Genomic DNA, 19,858 nt, shown 5'->3' on the forward strand with positions numbered 1-19,858 from the left:
ATTTCGCAATGAATTCAGGTTCTGAGAACCCTACATGATTCTCAGGAATTAATTTCTTAAAATTTCTTATATTACAGATAGATAAATGTATGTAAGAGGTTTCTGTTTTTACAGTCTTAGGTCTCTTTGTTTAGAATAGAAAATTGTAGAATTCTTCTATAAAAGGAGTTGATAGCCACTGTGCATATCTTGGTGGGGGAGTAGCCATTCGTCAGCAATGGTTCTTTAACTATGCACGAGCCAGTGGTTCTCAGCTGCACTGAATGTTCATCTTAGAACTCTATTTATCTCTCGCTTTCTATGCACACACCTTTATGTTTTAATTAAATAAAACTCGTCAGTCGAGTTTCTAAGAGTACTATCTAATTACGACACAATAACCTGATCAATGTTACGAATTAGCATCGTTCCCTGCGTCTCAGAAGCTACTTCCTCTCTCAGGAGGGGGCAATCAATTTCTCGGACGCAGAGATGCGACTAGTCAACTCTGCGTGGGTGGGGAATCGTTCCTCCGAAATATGAGGAATCTGAAGAATTTCGCGTGTTTTGTGAAATTTTTTCGTGAACGATAGATTCGTGAAATGGTTTTCTCTCGCGAACTCGTCGCGAGCACAATGAAGCTGCTTCAAACGAGGAACTGTACCTGTGTGCAGTTTCGTTTATTTTTATTTGTTCGGTGGTCAGTGATGGCTTCGAGAAAAGATTTTTGAATCTTGCTCGAGGTTGAAAGCTGTAAAAATTGAATCCTCCTTTCTATTGGTTCCAGATTTTCCTCAGTGGGGCCTGATATCTAGTGGATTTTATCCTCTTCTCTTTTTTTATGTTTTCTACCTTTCTCGGCAATAAAATTATTTTCTTTGTAATTCCAGTTGGAGATCCGACATGTAACAGATATTATCGTTTTTATGCGCGTTCTGAACTGTCTGGCAGTGAAATTGAATTTTTCTACAATTCTGGGATTTACCTTGCCTTATTTTGTATTTAATCTGGATCTCTGCCTGCGTTCTTCGGTTTTATGGGGTAGTAAAATTGTGATTCGTGCAACTCTGTTGCGATCGAGCTATCTCGAAGTGAAATGTATAATTCCGAGATTTTACTTTCGCATAGTTTTCTGTAATTATTTTTGTATAGTCGCTGTTTCATGAGGCGATGACGTTAGGCTCTTAGCGGGAGCTCTTTCAGGAATTCAGTTTTATTCGTTTGGGTTTATTATTTCTCGTTTTGAACTTGGCTTAATTAGACAAGGTTTAATTAAGCTTTCTGTTCTATGTATAAAATTATAATGTTGAATCCACTTTCTTTCCTTTTATACCCAAATAGTTTCTAAACCCAAGTTTATATTCAAGAAAAAATAAGAAAGGAAAGAATTGCTATTACCTAAAATCTTCAATTATCACTTATAGTGTTCTCCGATATTACCTTATAAAAAGAAATAGAAAGAGAAGAAATTGGCATTATAAAAATCTCCAATTTTCAAAAATACCGAATGTTTACTTAGCATCCTCTGATATTGCCTCACAAAAGACAAAAGAAAAAGAAGGAAAACTGCCATTAATAAATATCCTCAATTTTCAAGAATCCCCCTTTTTCCTTACAGTATCCCCTGACATTAGATCACAAGATGAAAAAAAGAAGAAAATTGCCATTATTTAAGATCCCCAATTTTCAAGAACCTCCAATTTGTATTAATAGCGTCCCCGATATTATTCGAGAGCACTAAGGTCAACTCAAACTCATAGCACTCCAATCTTAAATTAAACTCTCATCAAAGACATCAGTAACAGTACATCTATCCCCCTAAATAATTTCAGATTACATACACCAAACATATTAGATAATTAAGAAAGTTCCCGCGCTTTCCAAGTCAAAACAAGATTCCTCAACTCCCACACCCTTCCATTACCATAATTACAATTCTACTTATCAATGTACCCATCCCCACACTGAACTCCTCTTTTCCAACAAGAAAACAATTTCCCTGAAAATTCCTCAAATCTTCCTAAAAACTTACAAGAGATCCGATTCCCCTTGAAAAACCGATAGAGCTCTCTTGGTCACCTTCCAGCGATCTCGTATCAAAGGGGCACTATGTCTAAGGCAGTCGACAATTTCCCCTTGGCATTCTGAGCGTCTTGAGGCCATCGCTACTCCGATCCGCTCGCGCTCGCTGGGAGCGAGAGAGGCACAGCTTCGATCCGCGTGCGCGCGGTTCTGTGTGTCGTGGCTCTGCGTGTGGTGTTCGAAGCGAGACAGACACAGTGCCCATTCGAAGGAAACCGCGGTCGACGGGGGTTGGGGGCTTGGGGAGGGGAGGAGACGGAGAAAGGGAGGGCCGCAAATAGATTGAGAAAAAGAGGGAGTGGGACGGGGCTAAAAAAGAGAAGCGACGGGGAATGAAGGAAAGAACTGGCAAACTCGCAACCGGACTATAAAACTTCGTACAAAACGAAGACAACGACGATCAGTTTGCTCGTCTGTACGCCTCCGACGAGCTCTGTCATTCTGTTTCACTTTCTCCCCGTCTCCTATCCTCTCCTACTATCTCCCTTCTCCGACGATCGATTTTTCGACGTCCAGTCCTGAACGCAGGTTTAAATAAAAGATGTCCCGTCGCGGACTTAGGGAATTTCTTGGCTGGACTTCTTTCTCTTTCGATATTTTATGCTGGTTTCTGTTACCCCTGTTATCCGTCGCATATGTGAGTTGTTCGGTGGGATGATCGATGGCTCGATAGTTTGATTTTGTGGCACAGTTGAGGGGTGAGTTTTGAAGGGAAATTGGAAATGAGGTTTGATGAAATTGAGAGATTGATATTATAGAAATTGGGTTAGGTTGCAGGTATAATAATTACTTAATAGACTCGTTGTTCATTGGCGAGTTTATGCATCTCTGTATGTGCTAGTGAATTGATAATTCATTAATTGTCTTGTCAAAGGCAGGAATATTGGAAGGTGAGACACTGACTTTAAAGAGGAAGATATAATAGTGTGTTTATAATGAGAAAGTATCTGTGTAGATCTTGCAAATTTGCATTATTTTCGTACTTGAAAAAATACAGATGATACACAACTACATAGAATATATACAAGGGTGTTCGACAAGAGGTATCAGAAATTTAAAGAAGTGATTTCAGATACCAAATTAAGAGGAAAATAAAGAATATCAAAATGGCGATTGAGGCTTCGTTTGCAAACTATTAGCTCCTGAGAACGCAGCTGAAATGTATCTGACTCGAAGACTCATTCTACTGATATCCCTGAGTCTGACCTGGCTCATGTCTGCCAGCAGTAGATTGAGTCCCAAGTCAGACACAATTCTCGCGCATTTTAGGTGTATTTTTTACAATTAATAACTCAGAAACAAATCCTTGAATGCAATTCTGACATTCTTAATTTCTTTAATTATCTTTTGACACGTTGAATCACTTCCTAAAATTTCTGACATCTGTTATCAAACACACTGTATAGATCCTCAGCACTGCGAGTAGTAACACGTTCCTACTTTCTATTCCTCAATACCGTAAAATAGAATGGATAAAAATATAACACTAACTAAGAGTAAATATCATTTAAATAATATTATTAATAGTATCAGTAATAGTAAAAACTAAATAAAAAATTATTTACCATTTACTATTTAAATAATATTTACTATCACCTACAATTATATTTCCATTTATTTTACAGTACATCCTTAAATAAAAAATTCTATCAATATAAATTTCTTAATCCAAAGTCTCCTGTTCAAGTTACCCAAAATTTCGGAGCACCCCTCATAAATTCATCCCTCCAAACGCCCACAGCCTCCCCCGATTGCCAAGGTTGCGAAACGCAATTGCAGGGGGAGGAATAAAAAAGACAGGAAATTTCGAGTAATTGTATTCACGGTCGCGGTTACACCGAAATTCGCTCAGAAATTCGACGCTTTCCCGAGCGGCGAGCGACGAGGAAAATTAGACAGTCGATCGAATAAAATTTGGTGGACGTGCGAGGGGCGGTCGAGCACGCTCGTATATTTTCCGCGCGGCATGTTTATTCGGTGTTGCTCTCTGTGCAGCTACAGACCGTTTTGCGGGTTATTACCCTTGTTACGCGGGTACAGTTCAATTAACTGAGTTACGATGGTAATCCCGTTGACGGTGACCAAGGAAGTGAAATTTCCTCGTGGTACGCTTGCCCTATGGAAAACGAGCGTCCCTTGCACTTGATACTCCCCAATGAAATGTGACAACTCTTTTGAAGGGGATTAAAGAATATCGGTTTAAGCGAATGGACCTGTTTTTTTTTTGGATTGCTCCGAGAGAATTCTTTTTCTGGAGACTGGGGATTTTAGTGGTACAGCCAGATATAAAGTTCCCTAGTCCCTATCTAAGATACGCTTGATTTATACAACTTTACTTTTGAGGCGAATTTACACTTCTTTTATTTTGGATGTGGAGGATGATTCATTCACAGTGAAAGGTGGATAGTTTATAGTGTAAAGTCTAAATTTGACTTTAAAATTTGAACTACACTTATATATTTTATATTACATTGAGATAAATGTCTTTATAGAAAATTAAGATGTCAAATGTTGTAGTAAATGCAATACCTAAAAATGTATGTATCGATACTGGGATTATAATTTCCCAGTACTTGAGTTTACTTATTGTTTTTTTTTTAATTATCAAATATATTACAATTTAAGTTCGAAATGGATTAAAATTAGTGTTAGTGTTTAGGTATCGGGACATGGTCAGCTATTGAGACATTTAGATTATATCTAAACTCCAGAGTTTGAGTGTATTAAGTCCACTAACTCTGGAATCTAGATATTCAGTCTTCAAAAGGACCAAATCCTTCACCTACATCCTCAGTGTCTCCGAAACTGAACAAAATAGACCTCTGAAAATGAATAAAATGAATAACTTCTCAAAGTGCTCCAAATAACCCAAAATCTCCAACAACCACAAAATAAAAAAATCTAAAATCTAGAAAAGCCAAAAAATTCTGAAACTATCGATCTCTGTATACACGTTCTCAGTCTTCTCTATCCATCACCCACGCGTACCACAGAAGCCCCAAAGTGGCACGGAGGTGTCCAAGACCACAAAAGAGACCAGAGAATCTGCCTAGCGAGGTTATCTTCAAAGGGGACAACTGGGCTGAACTGGCACAGAAATCCTCGGATATCGAAACGGCGTGTAAACGTTCGAAAAAGTGGGTCGTCGGTGGAGTGGCTCCAGTGGAAGCGGAAGGTGGCTGTGAGCCGAGAAACTCTCTCTCGGGGGAACCCCCAAAGTGGCCGTGAATCGGTGTTTGTGGTCGAGGTTGATAGCATCGAAGACCCGGGCGTCTCGCCAACCGAGTCAGCGATCCCTCAGAGCCGCCTCCCTCGGTTTCTCCTTCGTGTTTTCCTCCTTTCCTCGTCTACCACAACTCTCTCCTTCTCTCTCTCGTCGCGAGTCTGTCGGTGGTGGCCTCTCAGGGGGAAAATCCTTCCGTTCTCTTGACATCGTGACCTAGGGCAACGTAAACCCGAGGCGTGATAAAACGGGATGCGCCGCGACAGCACCCAAACATAACCCTCAGGAGCCACGCTACTCTCGTCGACTCTCTCGTTCTCGCCTTCTCTCGTCCTCTGTCGCTTGTTCGCTGTCCCTCCACCCTCTTCGCCGTGGAGCTTCATCGGTGCGTTGACCTCGACCCCTTCCCCTTCCGGCTCCTTTCTTTGCTTCGTTTTTCCACCCGTGGCCCGACCCGACGACTGGTTCCTGAGCCTCTCGATGATTCATGGGACAACTTGGCTGGGGCACCCTCGAGAGGGTGAGTTGATATTTTGAGATTGTGTTGGTATTTTATGAGGGGTGAGCGGGTATCTTGAGAGACGTGGAATTTGGTGAATTTTTTGGAGATTTTCTGGGAGGAGATTGGGTTCTAGGTGAGAAACGGAAGTGTGGGTGATTTTTTTGATCGATACTGTTGCCACCTTGAAAACAGTCAATTTATATTGTATCTTTCTTTTACTTCTTATCTGACTTTAATGCAACGTGAGAAAATTCAGTAAGACAAGAATTTAGAAATATTTAGAACACTTAAAAAGTCAAATGTCGCAGTAAGTGAACAATCTAAATATGTCCCTATACTTTAACTATGAGGTTCCAGAATCCGATGATACTATTTTAAGACACTAGTTTTCATTTTTATTTATTAGGTTACTTGATACATCAGAATTTAATTCTAAAATTGAATAAAATTATCGTTAACGTTGAAATATTAGGACACGATCATCTACTAGGACATTTACCTTAAATATTCTATACATATAATAAACTTTCCTACCCTCAGCTGCCACCTATTATCGAACATATTAAATTCCTCCGAAATTTCCAGCTCCTTAAATCCCTCAACAAGACCCTCTACCTCTCCCTAACTATCAATTACCCCTCATCAGTCCCTCAACAAGAATATCCTCTGTCACGTGCATCGACCGATATTCGATTACGAGCGGCTCGAGCCGCTTTGAAAATCGAGCCAGAAATTAATTTCGCCGCCCCTGTCGCGCTAGCGTTCCCTCTCTGTCGGCCTACACGGAGGGGCTGCAAATTTATCGACGAATTAGCCACAGCAATCAGTCCCGCATCGATACGTTTATTTCATTAAGCGTTCCGCGCGCGCGGACGATCACGCGCTCGAACAGCAGCGCGGATGGTTACGCGTACGTACGCTGGCGACGCACTGAAAATTCATTTATCAACGCGAACCACCATCCCCTCGACGGCCATCCACGCGATAGCGGCGGGAAAATCGTGCATCCACGCGGCCCGCTCGGTCTTCTCTTTTTTCGGGTCGCTCGATCGCGCGGCACGCCCGTGAAAAACCGATAAAACGGGACGTTTGCGCGGCGAAACAGCTTTTATCGCGCTATTTATATGGTTGGTACACGGGGAAGAGGAGGCACAGTTTCTGATACTTCGATCGTTTTTCTGCAGCTGAACGAGAAAAGGAAGAGCAAGATGGCAGGGTGGAGGGTTGAAACGTCTTGCTTCTTTTGAGTCGTTAGAGTTTGTTGTTAGATAAGCGTACATTACTGTGCAGAAATATTTGGAGACTCTCATACTATAGAAAATACATAAAGTACACTTGAATTAAAATTAAAATTCTGTGTCTTCAAAAATTCAGATTCAAGTCCCTCTTGCAAAAACTGAATTTATAAACAAATTTCCCATATCTCCTAAGCCTCTAACTGGTTCCAAATCTCGAGCCTATATCGAGACAATACTGCCTTTATCATAGTCGACCAGTATACCCTAGACCCACCCCTACGCTCCAAAACGATACTCCCCCTTCCCACCCCATTTTTGCATCGATTTGACTTCGAGATTTTTCCCTCGGCCAGCCTTGGCCAGCAACGATTTCCCAGCGATTTTATCGTCTTTTCGCCCCCTCTGACCTCCCTCCTTCGCGAGCACACAGATACAAAGGATTTATATTCGCTCGGCCGTGCACGCTTAAATCGAGGGGTACGAAAGGGAATCGACAAGCAGGAAAGGGGGGGAGGGGAGAGGAGGGGATGAAAGGGGGGGATATTGCAGAGACGGGCTCAGCCTATCTACATCTTGCCAGGCGGTTTTATTCGCGACGCGAACGCTCGCTTTCGGCGAAAACAATGCGCCTCAAACGACTCTCCCCCTTTCTCGCGGGATGGGGAAAGAGGGGGAGGAAAAAAGATTGTCGTGGAACAAAGCCCCGCTACACCTTTCGCGCTTTTTCTACGGGGAACGCGAGAGCCCTGCCAGCAGACTCCAATGCCTCGCGGAGGTGGGCCCGAGATTTAACGCGCCCACAGGAATTCGAGTCAATTTAGGCGGGTATTGTTTCGGCTCGGATCCCCCTGCGTTTGTCTCCGAGATGTAAAGTGGACCCACTTTTTTATGGAGCGTACGAGGCGGATATGGCGAAACTGCGATTATTTGATTGCGGTCGATGCGTGGCGACGCAGCGCTCTCAAGTTTGGACTTAGTGGTCCAGATGATTTTGGATCAAACGAATCGAAATTCGATTCAGGGGATGTCTTCTGGTTTAGTAAGTCCTGGTTAAATAAGTAATAAATGAACTCGATAGGATTTGAAGCTATATAGTGGATTTGCAGGGTATTCTAAGGTCTTAATATTGCTTGAATTATTTGAAGGCCTGGATTGTTGAATAGGAACCTTAGAACACTGTACTGCTGGTGGAATTTAGTTACGTTGGGATGTAGTATCGCAGGCGGTCTTGAAGTTGGACTGGTTGATAAGGGACGTTTTGAGAGTTGATTATGAATTATAGAGAAGGTTTAATGTGAATTTTTCGCATTTTTAAATATTTAAATTCTCAATTCTTACACCTCAAGTGTGTCTGATTCAGGACTTACATATTCTACTCACTGCGCTGTGTCTGACTAGAGTAGGACACACTGACAGTAGAATAGGTTCCAAGCTTCCGAGTCAGACACATTTCACACGAATTTGGTCACGTAGCATAACCTCATAAAATGTCTGACACCTGTTATCAAATACCTTGTATATAAAAGGATTTATAGTCCTTTAAAGGAATATTGCTCCGACAGTTGTTGAATTCACGAACAGTTGCAGAAATCTAAAAGATTATGATCTGTAAGCTAAACAGTAATACTAATAAAAAATCTTTAATAAATGAATATCCTCTCTCATGCCACAAAAATAAAAAGCTACTTGTCTCCAAAAAGAAAAATCAAACCCTCTTCAAATTTAAACAGTATCTACTTTAAAACACTTATAGTACAAACAATGGCCCATTCACTCTGCATAGATTTACTATCTAGCCTCGATACTCTGAAGTCTGGACTCATTTCTCAAAATTGCTCGGGTCAGGTGGCTTGTTTTTGCTTACACCAACGTGAGAAAAAAAAACACACGTATTAGCAAAACAAGATCGACGTCGTCCACGCGACGAGCCACTGATCAGGAAGGATAGAAAAAACTGCTTCTTGGCTCTCGTCCGAGGCAAGCCTACGAGAACCGGTTTTTTCAAGCCGCTTGATTCTCCACGAAGTAGAAAAAACATGTCAGCTTTTCCTAATAGAAGCGTGGGAAAAAATGAGAAAGACAGAGTATCGCAGGTTCTGCGGTTTACGAGAACCAGTTTTTTAGAGCACCCTGGTCTTCCGTGAAGTACAAAACGCATGTTGTTGGCTTTTTCTAGTAACCACGTGGTAAAAAACACAGAGATAAAATATGAGAAGTTGTACGCTGTTCTATGAATGAGTTCTTCGCATGGGAGAGTTCGTATGTGCATACATATGGTTTCTGGAGATTTTTGCTCGTGTGAAGTTGATCACATTATGTTACTATGATATAGCATAATGTAGCATGCTACTATCGTAGCATCGTAGGTGGTTCTGATTATCGAGAATAGCTACTTGATAAGTGAATTATGCACATACAGTACACTGTAGAGGAAATTTGGAGCTGCGAGTGTTTGAAATTCTTTGATGTTTGAACTTTCAAATTTTCGTACCCTGGAAGTTTCAAATATTCGATATTTTAAATTTCCAATTTTTGAGTCTTAAACGCTCAAATTTTCAAATATTCGAAATTGTAAAGCTTTTAAATTCTGAAATTGATAGGTACTCCAAATTTTAAATATCTGTGGGTACCTACAATTTTTCAAATATTTTCAAATGTACGAATTCTTAGTTTCAAATATTCAAATATTTAAATATCCAAATTTTCAAATATTCAAATATTTATAATGTCTTATTCCCACAATATAACAACTTTCACAATTCCTTCTGGTGTTTTTGATTTTATCATAACTCCTGTAAGTATATTCAATTTATACATTCTTCTCTTATTTTTGAAGCAACTTTATAGCACGCTACACGAGACAAATTTACAAGACAAGATACTACAAATATTTGGCAGAGTTCCTAAAGAGGGTTGATTTGAGTATCTACAACGAATCCTCCAAAACAGCGTCAAACGATTAAAAAAAAATTTTCTGCAAGTATCAAACTTTCTACACCCACCTACAAATAATCAATGAAATATCTACGATTGAAAATTCAATATCAAACATTCTCCTGCTCCCACAGCATCATCCCCATCCCACTTCCTTACCCACCCTCGCCTCGCAGCTCCTCCAAAAGAAACATTCTCCGAGGCCCCCCCTCACAGCTCGTTTCTTTCGCACTAAACGAAACAGACATCATCCCGATCGCGTGCCGCTGGCCCGTGTCCCAACTTCATCAACGATACTCCGAAACTCGTTCGCCCATTCGCAACGCTCGCGGCGGGGGCTCGTGCACGATCGCGACAGAGAAAACCGCACGTGCTTCGCGGTCGGACGCAATTCGCGTGCACGGGCAGGGCGCCGCGGCGTTTCGTGGTTTCGGTTTACTGCATAATGGCGCGCCCCGCAGCGAGCACGCCACACCGGCTGTAACGTTGATTCCTTTATCGACGCCGATATTGCCAATTACCGTATCGCGGGGCTGACCGCGTTTACGCGGACCGACAGCGCCGTTTAACGCGCGCGATTAACGCCGCGCCGCTTCGGGCGAAAATCCGCCCAGAGAATAACACGTGTTCGAAACGAGCCACTCGCGCCTCGAGCGTCTCGGCTTTCCAGAGTCGCGAGGGTTTGAGAAACGTGTCGGGGATACTTTGGCGACCGTGACATGCTGAGGACGCGCTGAGGACGTGTTGAGGACGTGTTGAGGACGTGTCGAGGACATGGTTCGCCGCAACTATTCGTGACTATGGGGTGGGATTGTCGAGGTGGCGACGGGGCTCGAAGCCACTGCTCCCTGGCGCTAGGGAGTTCAAGGACACGGAGGTGGTTGGAGATGATTGGTAATTAACGCGTTGGGTGCTGAGCTGATTTCGGTAGGCTTTTCGTTGGGCTGGTGCACAGTGGTACAAAATCTGGGATTGGTGGTCCATGTGATTTAAAAGCAGATGAATCGAAACTGTGGAAAGGGATGTTTTCTGGTTTTGTAAGGGTTGGTTAAATAAGTAAATAACGAGGTTGGGATTTGAAACTCTATAGATACATAGAGTATCCTAAGGTGTTAGTATTGCTTGAATTATTTGAAGCTCTGGACCTCTAAATATTGACTTCAGACCACTGTGGGGCAGAGAGAGCTCAATACGAGCTAAGCTAGAGCATACGGAGTATAAACAGAAAATAATACTCTCGGCGCAACCATTCTGCAGTATTCTGTTTTATAAGTTCGACACTGTCGGTCTACAGGGACTGACACCTACTGCTGGGAGCTCAGAAGTTGTCAAGGAGACAATCCCCACAACAGTGAGGGTGCTCGGTTCGTTGCAAGTAGGAGTAATAAAACCAGTTCGGCCAATAAGAGAAATGCGTGTGTGCCATCTTTATGCACAGAAAGGTCAGTGTTAGATTTGATTCTTTTCGTGGAAAAACACAAAGCCAGTACACATACACGGAAAAAATGGTAATACAGATCTTGCAGAAGTCTCCTAAGTAGATTTAACTCTTTGACTTAGATTTAATCGACTCAGGCACACCTTTTGAGCTCTCAGGAGTATTTAACCCTTTCAGTACCTTAGAGCCCATATATGGGCTTCGTGTATATAGGTATACAAGATGTTTCATTTAATCTAAGTATGTAGTACTGAAGTTGGTACAAATATTGATTAAAAATACTAGGTATTATAGTTAACGAGTGGAATAAATAATTATTGAAATATCAACTTTAATTATTTCCCCATTATCTGTACTAATACTAACACTGAAATTGAAGGTCCAGATACAATTACGTACATGCATTATCGACTTCGAACACACAAGAGAAGTATGACAATGTCAGCATAAATTAGATAAAAAGTTAAAAATAGGAAATAATGGTCTTTAGGAGCGTAAAATTTTAATACAGTCACAAATATATCTTTGCTTGAAAAATTTATTCAATCTTTAATTTTGAATGAAAAATCGATTTGAAAAGATCAATATAAATACTCCCACTTATTTTTAAAGTGCATATTTTAGCATAGATATTAGTCACTATTTAATCCTCAATTGATATGATAGAATCAGAATATGAACAACATTTATAGATACTAATTCAAATTTTCGAAGCTTAAATGTCTGATCGTAAGCTTCATCTGACCAGTCTCCAAAAACCAGCAAACCCTCCCTCATCCAATAATTCACTCCAATCCCCATTCAATAATCATACCTCCCCCACAATCCCAATCCACCACAAAACGCAGTCACCCAGACCTCTAATTAAACCCTCTCCCGACCATTAAAAGATCCCTTACACCTCAGTTTCCAAAGACTAAGAACCATCGAGACGCTCCTAGAAACCAATACTTCCCCTTTTCCCGCCACGACTCGCCACAGCAAAGACAAGTATCGAAACAAAAGAACAGATCCAGCTCGGGGGTTTACAGAAAAGACTGGAAACTACAGAAAAAAAGTTAAGCCAATACTCCTTTACACAAGCAAGCCAGAATAGCCTGGTCGTATTAAGCCAGCAGAGCTAACTTTTCAACCATGCTAATCTTACTCTTCAAGTGATGTCAACTAACTGAGCAAAAATACTGCAAATATGATTTACTATTGCCAAGCCAAAATAGCTTGAGCGTCTAGGTGTAGCTGTGGCTTAAAAAACTATAATTGTCTAATGAAAGTACTGTGCAGAGCTGGTAAAGTTGTATCTGGAAAAAACGTGGATCTATATGGTTACAGGTTACATTAGATAGGATCGCCTGATTTCACACACGTTTTCAGATGCAGTATATTATTAGCCACGCCAGGATAAGTGTACCTAATACTGGACATTAGTTATATCCTTAACAAATGAAATGTAACAAAGTGACCAAATTGCAACAACAAAGAGAAGATTCCCTACTACAACTTTTGCAGTATGGCTACTTTGATACGTTTCAGGTATTAACCCTTAGTGGACCGTCTTGTCCCATACATGAATCAGCAACAGACTCAGACACTCCATGGACCACGTAGGTCACCTACGTCCACAAATTTTGCCTAAAAAATTTGCAATTTCAATGGAAAAATCCCTACCCTCTAAAGATTAAAGATACACCTAATATCCAACATTAGGTACACTTACCCTAGCCATAACCAACAGAATCTACCTATCCCCTAAAACTGACTAGAACATCAAATCATGTCTCGGGTGCAAACTCACAAACTCACCATCTCTGCACAATACATCTACTCAAGTCTCTTAAGCCAAAAGGGCCGAGGTCTCAGCTATCGCGACGCTGCTTTTCTCCCGCGTGAGAACGAAGTCGCGAGGGGGGAGATGGCTCTTACCCTGGTTGCCTGGCGATCCACCGTCTGCGACCGTTTTCGCGGGTTTTTCCCTCGTGACAAGGGCTGCTGGGAGATCGGCCGCCGAAATAACAGCATAACGTCGGGGGCAAGGGTAGACTACCGGCAGACAGCGACTCGTGGGGGCGGTGACCGCCCGCCAACGCGAATCAATACCCGCAGGAACAGGAACCGCCGAGCTGGCGAGGGAAAGGGAGAGAGGGGAGACGCGTCCCGCAGGGAACGAGAAAGAGGCCGAGGGCGTTCGCGGCGTCGGAGGGGAGAGGGAACGGAAAGCGAGCAGTATCAAGAGGAGCAAGAGGTGGCGGCGGAGGCGGAGAATGACGGGCGGAGAGGAAGCAGGGTGGCTCTCGCGAAAGGGGGTGAAAACGGCGGGGCGAGTGCCGATACCTGTCTGCGTTCCGCGATTCCTTCCCACACCGACCCTGCCACCCTCTGCCCACTTAAAAACCACGGAGATTGAGTGGAGACATCAAAGGGGCCAGACGTCCGTGACGCTCGGGCTTTCGATGCGAGAGAGTGGCGAAAGTGGAATTGGCTTCTTGGTACGGCGTTGTCTCGATAGATAGATGGTGCGCCCGTGTGGCGCTGGAATTGCTTCTTTTTGGTTTGTTTTAGGCTCGACTGAGCGGGGTCGAGGACTTCACGCTGGGTGATCGTGGTATCTGGGGTTATGGAGTCGAAGAGAAATGCTTGGGTTTTGTACTTGGGTATTAGTAGACTGCGGGTTTTTAGGCAATTTTAGGTGTCTATAGACAGAGTTAAGAAAATGTAGCCTCTTCTTTTAAATACATACTATAGTTTTTTGTTCTAGGTTTCATATTTTATTGTAATTTTGAATGTTATATGTATTCTGTTATTTTTTACGTATTTCAAGTTTCCATAAATGCATAAAGATTTGCAGCCGACTGATCAGGAATTTAGCTCGTTTAGACTAGGTTATTTTAAGTGATTGGGATTCCTGAGGTCTTCGTTGAACGAGACTTCATAGTAAAGCACTTGAGTTATCGATCGCCAGAGTGTATGGTAATTCTTACTCATCTTGAGAGCCAGGTAGATGGTCTTGGACGAGCTTCTATCTGAACTCTAAAGGGAATTCAGGATGTCGTGAGATAAGCGAAATGCTTATCAGTTTTGCTATATAACTTGTCTCCGTTTGTAATATCTTTGATACTGACTCACGACAACAGTACATACTTAGATAAGACAGTATGCAGTAAGTTGTGGACATTGTTGGATCTCGATTAATCGGCTTATCATGGGACTTAAACTTGATGGTTAATTTTATCAGTTTTGATAGACTACTACTAAGTCATTATAACTTAAATTAAATTATTATATCGAATAACATCGATCCTGAATAAAAGAGATTGTTAACTGTGAACAATTATGAATGATCGAAATTCTATTCTGCTACTGTTTCTCAGATTTTTTTATTTAATCTGTATAAGGAAAATAAAATTTAAGAGCTTACAGCAAAAATAATTCCTGTTTTAAGACCTTTTCTTTTGCTAAATAACATTATAGTATAAATACTAGGTATAAAAATGTCAACTAATCTTATGAACTAAGCTCAATGCAGAAATAGTAATTTTTGGAGAGTATCCTATTGTCATGGAACATAGATCTAAGGGTTCTTTTCTTATTTATTTCTTAGAGGTCTTAACAAATTGAAAGAAGAAATTCTAATGGTTACAAAAGAGATTCACAACATAATGAACCCTCTTCCTCAGAAAACCTAACAAGTATACTATGCTAAACATCTTGCCCAAACTAAAATGAATCAACAGAAAAAGAATTAAAGATGCAATTAAAAATGCATACTTTCTACTCCCCTAAAAAAACCCAAAGCTTGACAACTCTCCTCTACCACAAGTCTCTTCAATTCACCTACCCCCATTTACATACACCTTTATCTCTCCAACCCCTAAAAACAAACCCTCGCTCCCCAGCCACGACTCCATGCATCCTTCAATAACCACTCCAAGCGCCAATGATCAAACTACCCAAGTTCCCGTTGCTAACCAGATATTCAAATCATCAAACTTCCATCTAAAACCAATTTACAGTAGGCTCTCGAAACGCCGTGGGACTGGAGCTCGAAGTTGCTCCAGTGAATCCCCAAACTGACAGATCTTCGAGCACAGTGCGCCTCGAAATCCCGAAATCCCGCGGGGGCGATGTTCCAAGAGGCGTCGTCGAGGAACGCTTCTAAGCATCCGACGAACTTGAACCACAGCCCTAATGGAGCAGTAAATCTCGGCCGCTCGTGCAGGGAACGGCGTTCCAGAGATTGAATTCAGGGTTCAACGAGGCGCGACCTTGGCGGTAGCCGATAACCGGACAAGTAGCAGACGAGGTGGAACCTCGTCAGACACCCGTGCCCGCGGTTTTACCACGCGGATTATCCTCACACGTGTCGCGGCGAGTGTGCTGGCACGGGAAACACATGCCGTACTTGCAGACTGGTTTGCCCAGTAACCTCGCCACCGGACGGGAGGATCGAGATATACGGTTCGAGACGAATGCGAAGAACCGCATTCCTTCCTTCCTCCGGACGCTGCATTCCCGCCTCCTGTCCCCGGATGATCCTCTCTTTCTCTCGCGTCGAACAGAAAGCGAAAGCGATATTAGGTGGAGGGGTGTCGAGGAGGACGTTTTTGTGGACGAAAGTTTTCGACTTTTTTAGTTTTTTAGTTCAGAGTTTTGTCAAGTGTTTCAGAGTTCAGATTTTTGGACACTGAAATGGTCGAATACTTGAAAATAGGAACACTTGAATTTCTGGGTATACGAATTTTTAAATATTGAAATGTAATTTAGGAGTATTGAAATAGTAAAGAGTTCAAATATTGAAACTGTTAAGTATTCAAATATTGAAATTGTAAAAAATTCAAATGTTAAAATTTTTAAATATCTAAACAATGAAATATTCAAACTTCGAAATACTCAAATATGTATTCAAAGTTTCAAACATTCTTCTCTAAAAACTTTTGGCATTGCTACTTGAAATTTCATAGTTTCAAGTATTTTCAATCTCTGAACACTTTGTCTGGCATTCTATAATCAGTAAAAATTTTGTAAAATTGAACGACATTGTGTCACTCGATCTAGTACCTATATGTATAAAAATACCCATCTTATATGAGGAGTGTAATTTCCAAACTAAGTAAATTCATTTTTGAAAAATATTGAGATATTTATTGCAATCTATTTCCTAAGATTTCCTGCTTTTACTATATCAAAGTCCATTCTGAAAACTAATTTAAACCTTTCGAAAATGTAGTCTGAAACTGGAATTATCAGTAAAAAATAAATGAAAAATCCCTAAATAAATATCTCAAAATTATTTTAACACAACCCCTTTGATAATTATTTTCCTCATTGAAAATACTCTCCCATTACTTAAAAAATAAATATTAATTCCAAATTCAAGAAAATGCTTACACACTTCTAGAGCAATACATCATCTCTCTCGCTACCCTATTAAGGGTCTAAACTACTGTACTCATAGATCGAAATCGAAGCTATGTAGTACAACGGAAGCAGAGGAGAACCCAGCGTGTTCCCTTCGAGGGTGAAGACAGATTGAAGTAATGAGCCGGAATGGTCTAGGTCAAGGCCCTTGGCCTGGATCTAGAGACGGTGTACACGAAATACACGAAGGGGTCACCCCGATTGGGAGCTGTTTATTCCCAGAAGTGTGCTACGCGTTACATGCCGATATACGGAGCCAGATTACGGTCGGGCCGGAAGGGATCGATGAGATCCTTGGGGACCGAGACGCTTGGAATCCCCGTTAAAGGATTTTCACCTCGACTTGAGCTCACGTCAAGCGATACCATTCAACGCGCAACTGGGAGTTCACTCAGTTCTTTCAGGCAGTAAACCTTCCTCCAAGAGAACAACTTTAAAGAGATACTGTTTATCGATTCTTCGAAGTTCTGAAGTCTCAAATTTTTTAATTTTCAAACTTTTGAGCTTCTACATTTTTAAAGATTTAAAGATTTAAAGTACTGAATGGACGAATTTGGGAGGTTTCGAAATTTTGACATTCTCAGGATCTCAGAGTCTCAAATTCTTAAGGAGGCAAAGTCTTAAGCTCTCAAAGTTTCAAGGTCTCAAGGTCTCAAGGTCTCAAGCTCTTAAGATCTCAAAGCCTCAAGGTCTTAAGCTCTTAAGATCTCAGAGCCTCAAGGTTTCAAGCTCTTAAGATCTCAGAAGCCTCAAGGTCTCAAAGCTTTAAGATCTCAAAGCCCCAAATTCTTAAAGTCTGAAACTCTCAGGGTCACAAATTTTCAGTTTTATGGTCTTGAGGTTTCGAGATCCTTGAGGTCCCAAAGTCTCGAGGTCCTAAGGTCCCAAGGTCCCAAGATCCCCAGGTCCCAAAGTCCTAAGGTCTCAATATCTCAATATCTCAATCTCAAAGTCTCGAAGTCTCAAATTCTCTAAATCACAAATTGGCAGGTTTCCCACCCTTCAGAATTACAAATACTCCAATTTCTATACTTCTAAAAGATTCTTTCATGATTACGAAATGTACCAAATACATAATTTCATATGAGGATCCAAAAAGCTATAGATGCTCGTCACTCGAACGAACGAATAAGATGTTGGTACTCACCATCGAGACGACAGGAGGCGGAGGGTTTCCGTTCCTGAGGGCCCCGGTTTGCTGGTTCGCCGCGGGATTCAGATTGTCCTTGGACTGCTGCATGGGATCTGGCTGATGGAGCGTCTGTTGCGTTTGCTGTTGCGGCTGTTGCTGATGCTGTTGCAGCCCGCCTATACCAGCCTGTGGACTGCCCAAGCCTGCAGGTGCGCTGTCCGGTGTGCTCACTTGCCGCGCGATCTTTCGATAGCTCTGCAACAACAACGGTTAATCTTTCATCAGAAAGAGAGTCGAACATTCGTTACCCCTTTGGGGGGACATTTGCATACGAGCCGCGTACACGCTTCCGTGGCGCGATCGTTGGAGTAAGGATCGCGTCATCCTCGAGCTACCATCTAAGGTAGAAAATAAGGCCCCTTGCTGGCAATAAAATTCATGTGATAACAGCTTTTGACCCTTTCGTTGTTACCGACGACTATAGTTAGGGTGATCGATTCAGAGTGTGAGGAGAATTCTCAGAGGTGATTGAGAATGTGGTTGAAAGATGGAATTATGAGATTTTTGAAAGGCAGGTGCGAAGTATTTGGAATGCAACGATCATTGGTGTTGAATTTTAGGATACCAAGGTAGAAACTCTCAGAGACTCTTTTATTATCTCTTGACAGTGTAAGGGGGATTTTGAATTTCTAAGGTTTTGAATTTCTGAGTTTTAAGAATTTGAAATTTTCTCATTTCGAATTATTAACTGGCGGAATATTTTAATATTCAAATTTTAAAATATTTAAACTATTGAATTTTTTCAAATATTCAACTACTGCAAGGCTTTAACTCCTTCAAGCATTCAACTCCTTCAAGCATTCAATTCCTCCAAGCATTCAACTCCTCCAAGCATTCAACTCCTCCAAGCATTCAACTCCTCCAAGCATTCAATTCCTCCAAGCATTCAATTCCTCCAAGCACTCAACTCCAAATGTTCAACTCCAAATGTTCAACTCTAAATGTTCAACTCTAAATGCTCAACTCTAAATGCTCAACTCCAAATGCTCAACTCCAAATGCTCAACTCCAAATGCTCAACTCCAAATGCTCAACTCCAAATGCTCAACTCCAAATGCTCAACTCCAAATGCTCAACTCCAAATGCTCAACTCCAAATGCTCAACTCCAAATGCTCAACTCCAAATGCTCAACTCCAAATGCTCAACTCCAAATGCTCAACTCCAAATGCTCAACTCCAAATGCTCAACTCCAAATGTTCAACTCCAAATGTTCAACTCCAAATGTTCAACTCCAAATATTCAATTCCACTAACTCTTCAACTTCAAATTCAATTCCACTAACTCTTCAACTTCTTATTCAATTCCCAAGTTTCCATCCCCAGAACTGTGTACATACCCTAACTCCAAATGATCTCTCGACACGATAAGGGCCAGAAAGAGAAGTCTCTGCTCATGCAGATGACAATTATCCAATAACTTTCATCGTCGATTACCGAGGGAGGTCGAACGACTCGCGTGGTCTCGATCGTTCACCGCTTTTCCTTCGGAGGAAAGCGTCCCCTCTAGATCGCCCACGCGCCAGTCGTTGTAAAGAGGCCCCGTTGCCTTTGAAACGAAGGAACGGAGGAAGGAAGAAAGGAAGGAAGGCGAGGATGGTGTGCGGTAGCCAGTCGTACGACGGTGTGACCCTAATGCTAAAAATAACAAGGTGGCCTAAGTAGGCCGAGTCGGCTGAAACGGTTTCCATAGTTCAACAAGCGGCGTTGGCCGACAGCTATAACCAGGGCCCTTCCCCGCGGCAAACTTGATCAATTATTACGACGTCCCTCGAGCTACGCTATCAACGTGCCACCGTTCCCCGAGAATTATCGGGGAACTTAACTGTGATCTCCGCACGCGAGTCTTCGTGCCCCTTAAC

General features: G+C 41.9%; 2 protein-coding genes across 3 annotated transcripts in view; one reads left to right on the forward strand and one right to left on the reverse strand.

The window, feature by feature from the left end:
• LOC143188561 (uncharacterized) overlaps positions 1-19,858 on the forward strand; it is a 121,208-nt gene that overhangs the window by 16,485 nt on the left and 84,865 nt on the right. The gene's annotated exons all lie outside the window — the stretch shown is intronic.
• Positions 1-19,858, reverse strand: part of Tet (tet methylcytosine dioxygenase-like) — a 129,419-nt gene that overhangs the window by 9,307 nt on the left and 100,254 nt on the right. The window contains exon 3 of the mRNA XM_076393638.1: positions 17,956-18,195. Within this exon, the coding sequence (XP_076249753.1) occupies positions 17,956-18,195 (240 nt within the window). The remainder of the gene's footprint in view (positions 1-17,955; positions 18,196-19,858) is intronic.

The sequence above is a fragment of the Calliopsis andreniformis genome, chromosome 1, assembly GCF_051401765.1.
Source record: "Calliopsis andreniformis isolate RMS-2024a chromosome 1, iyCalAndr_principal, whole genome shotgun sequence".
NCBI classification, from domain to species: domain Eukaryota; kingdom Metazoa; phylum Arthropoda; class Insecta; order Hymenoptera; family Andrenidae; genus Calliopsis; species Calliopsis andreniformis.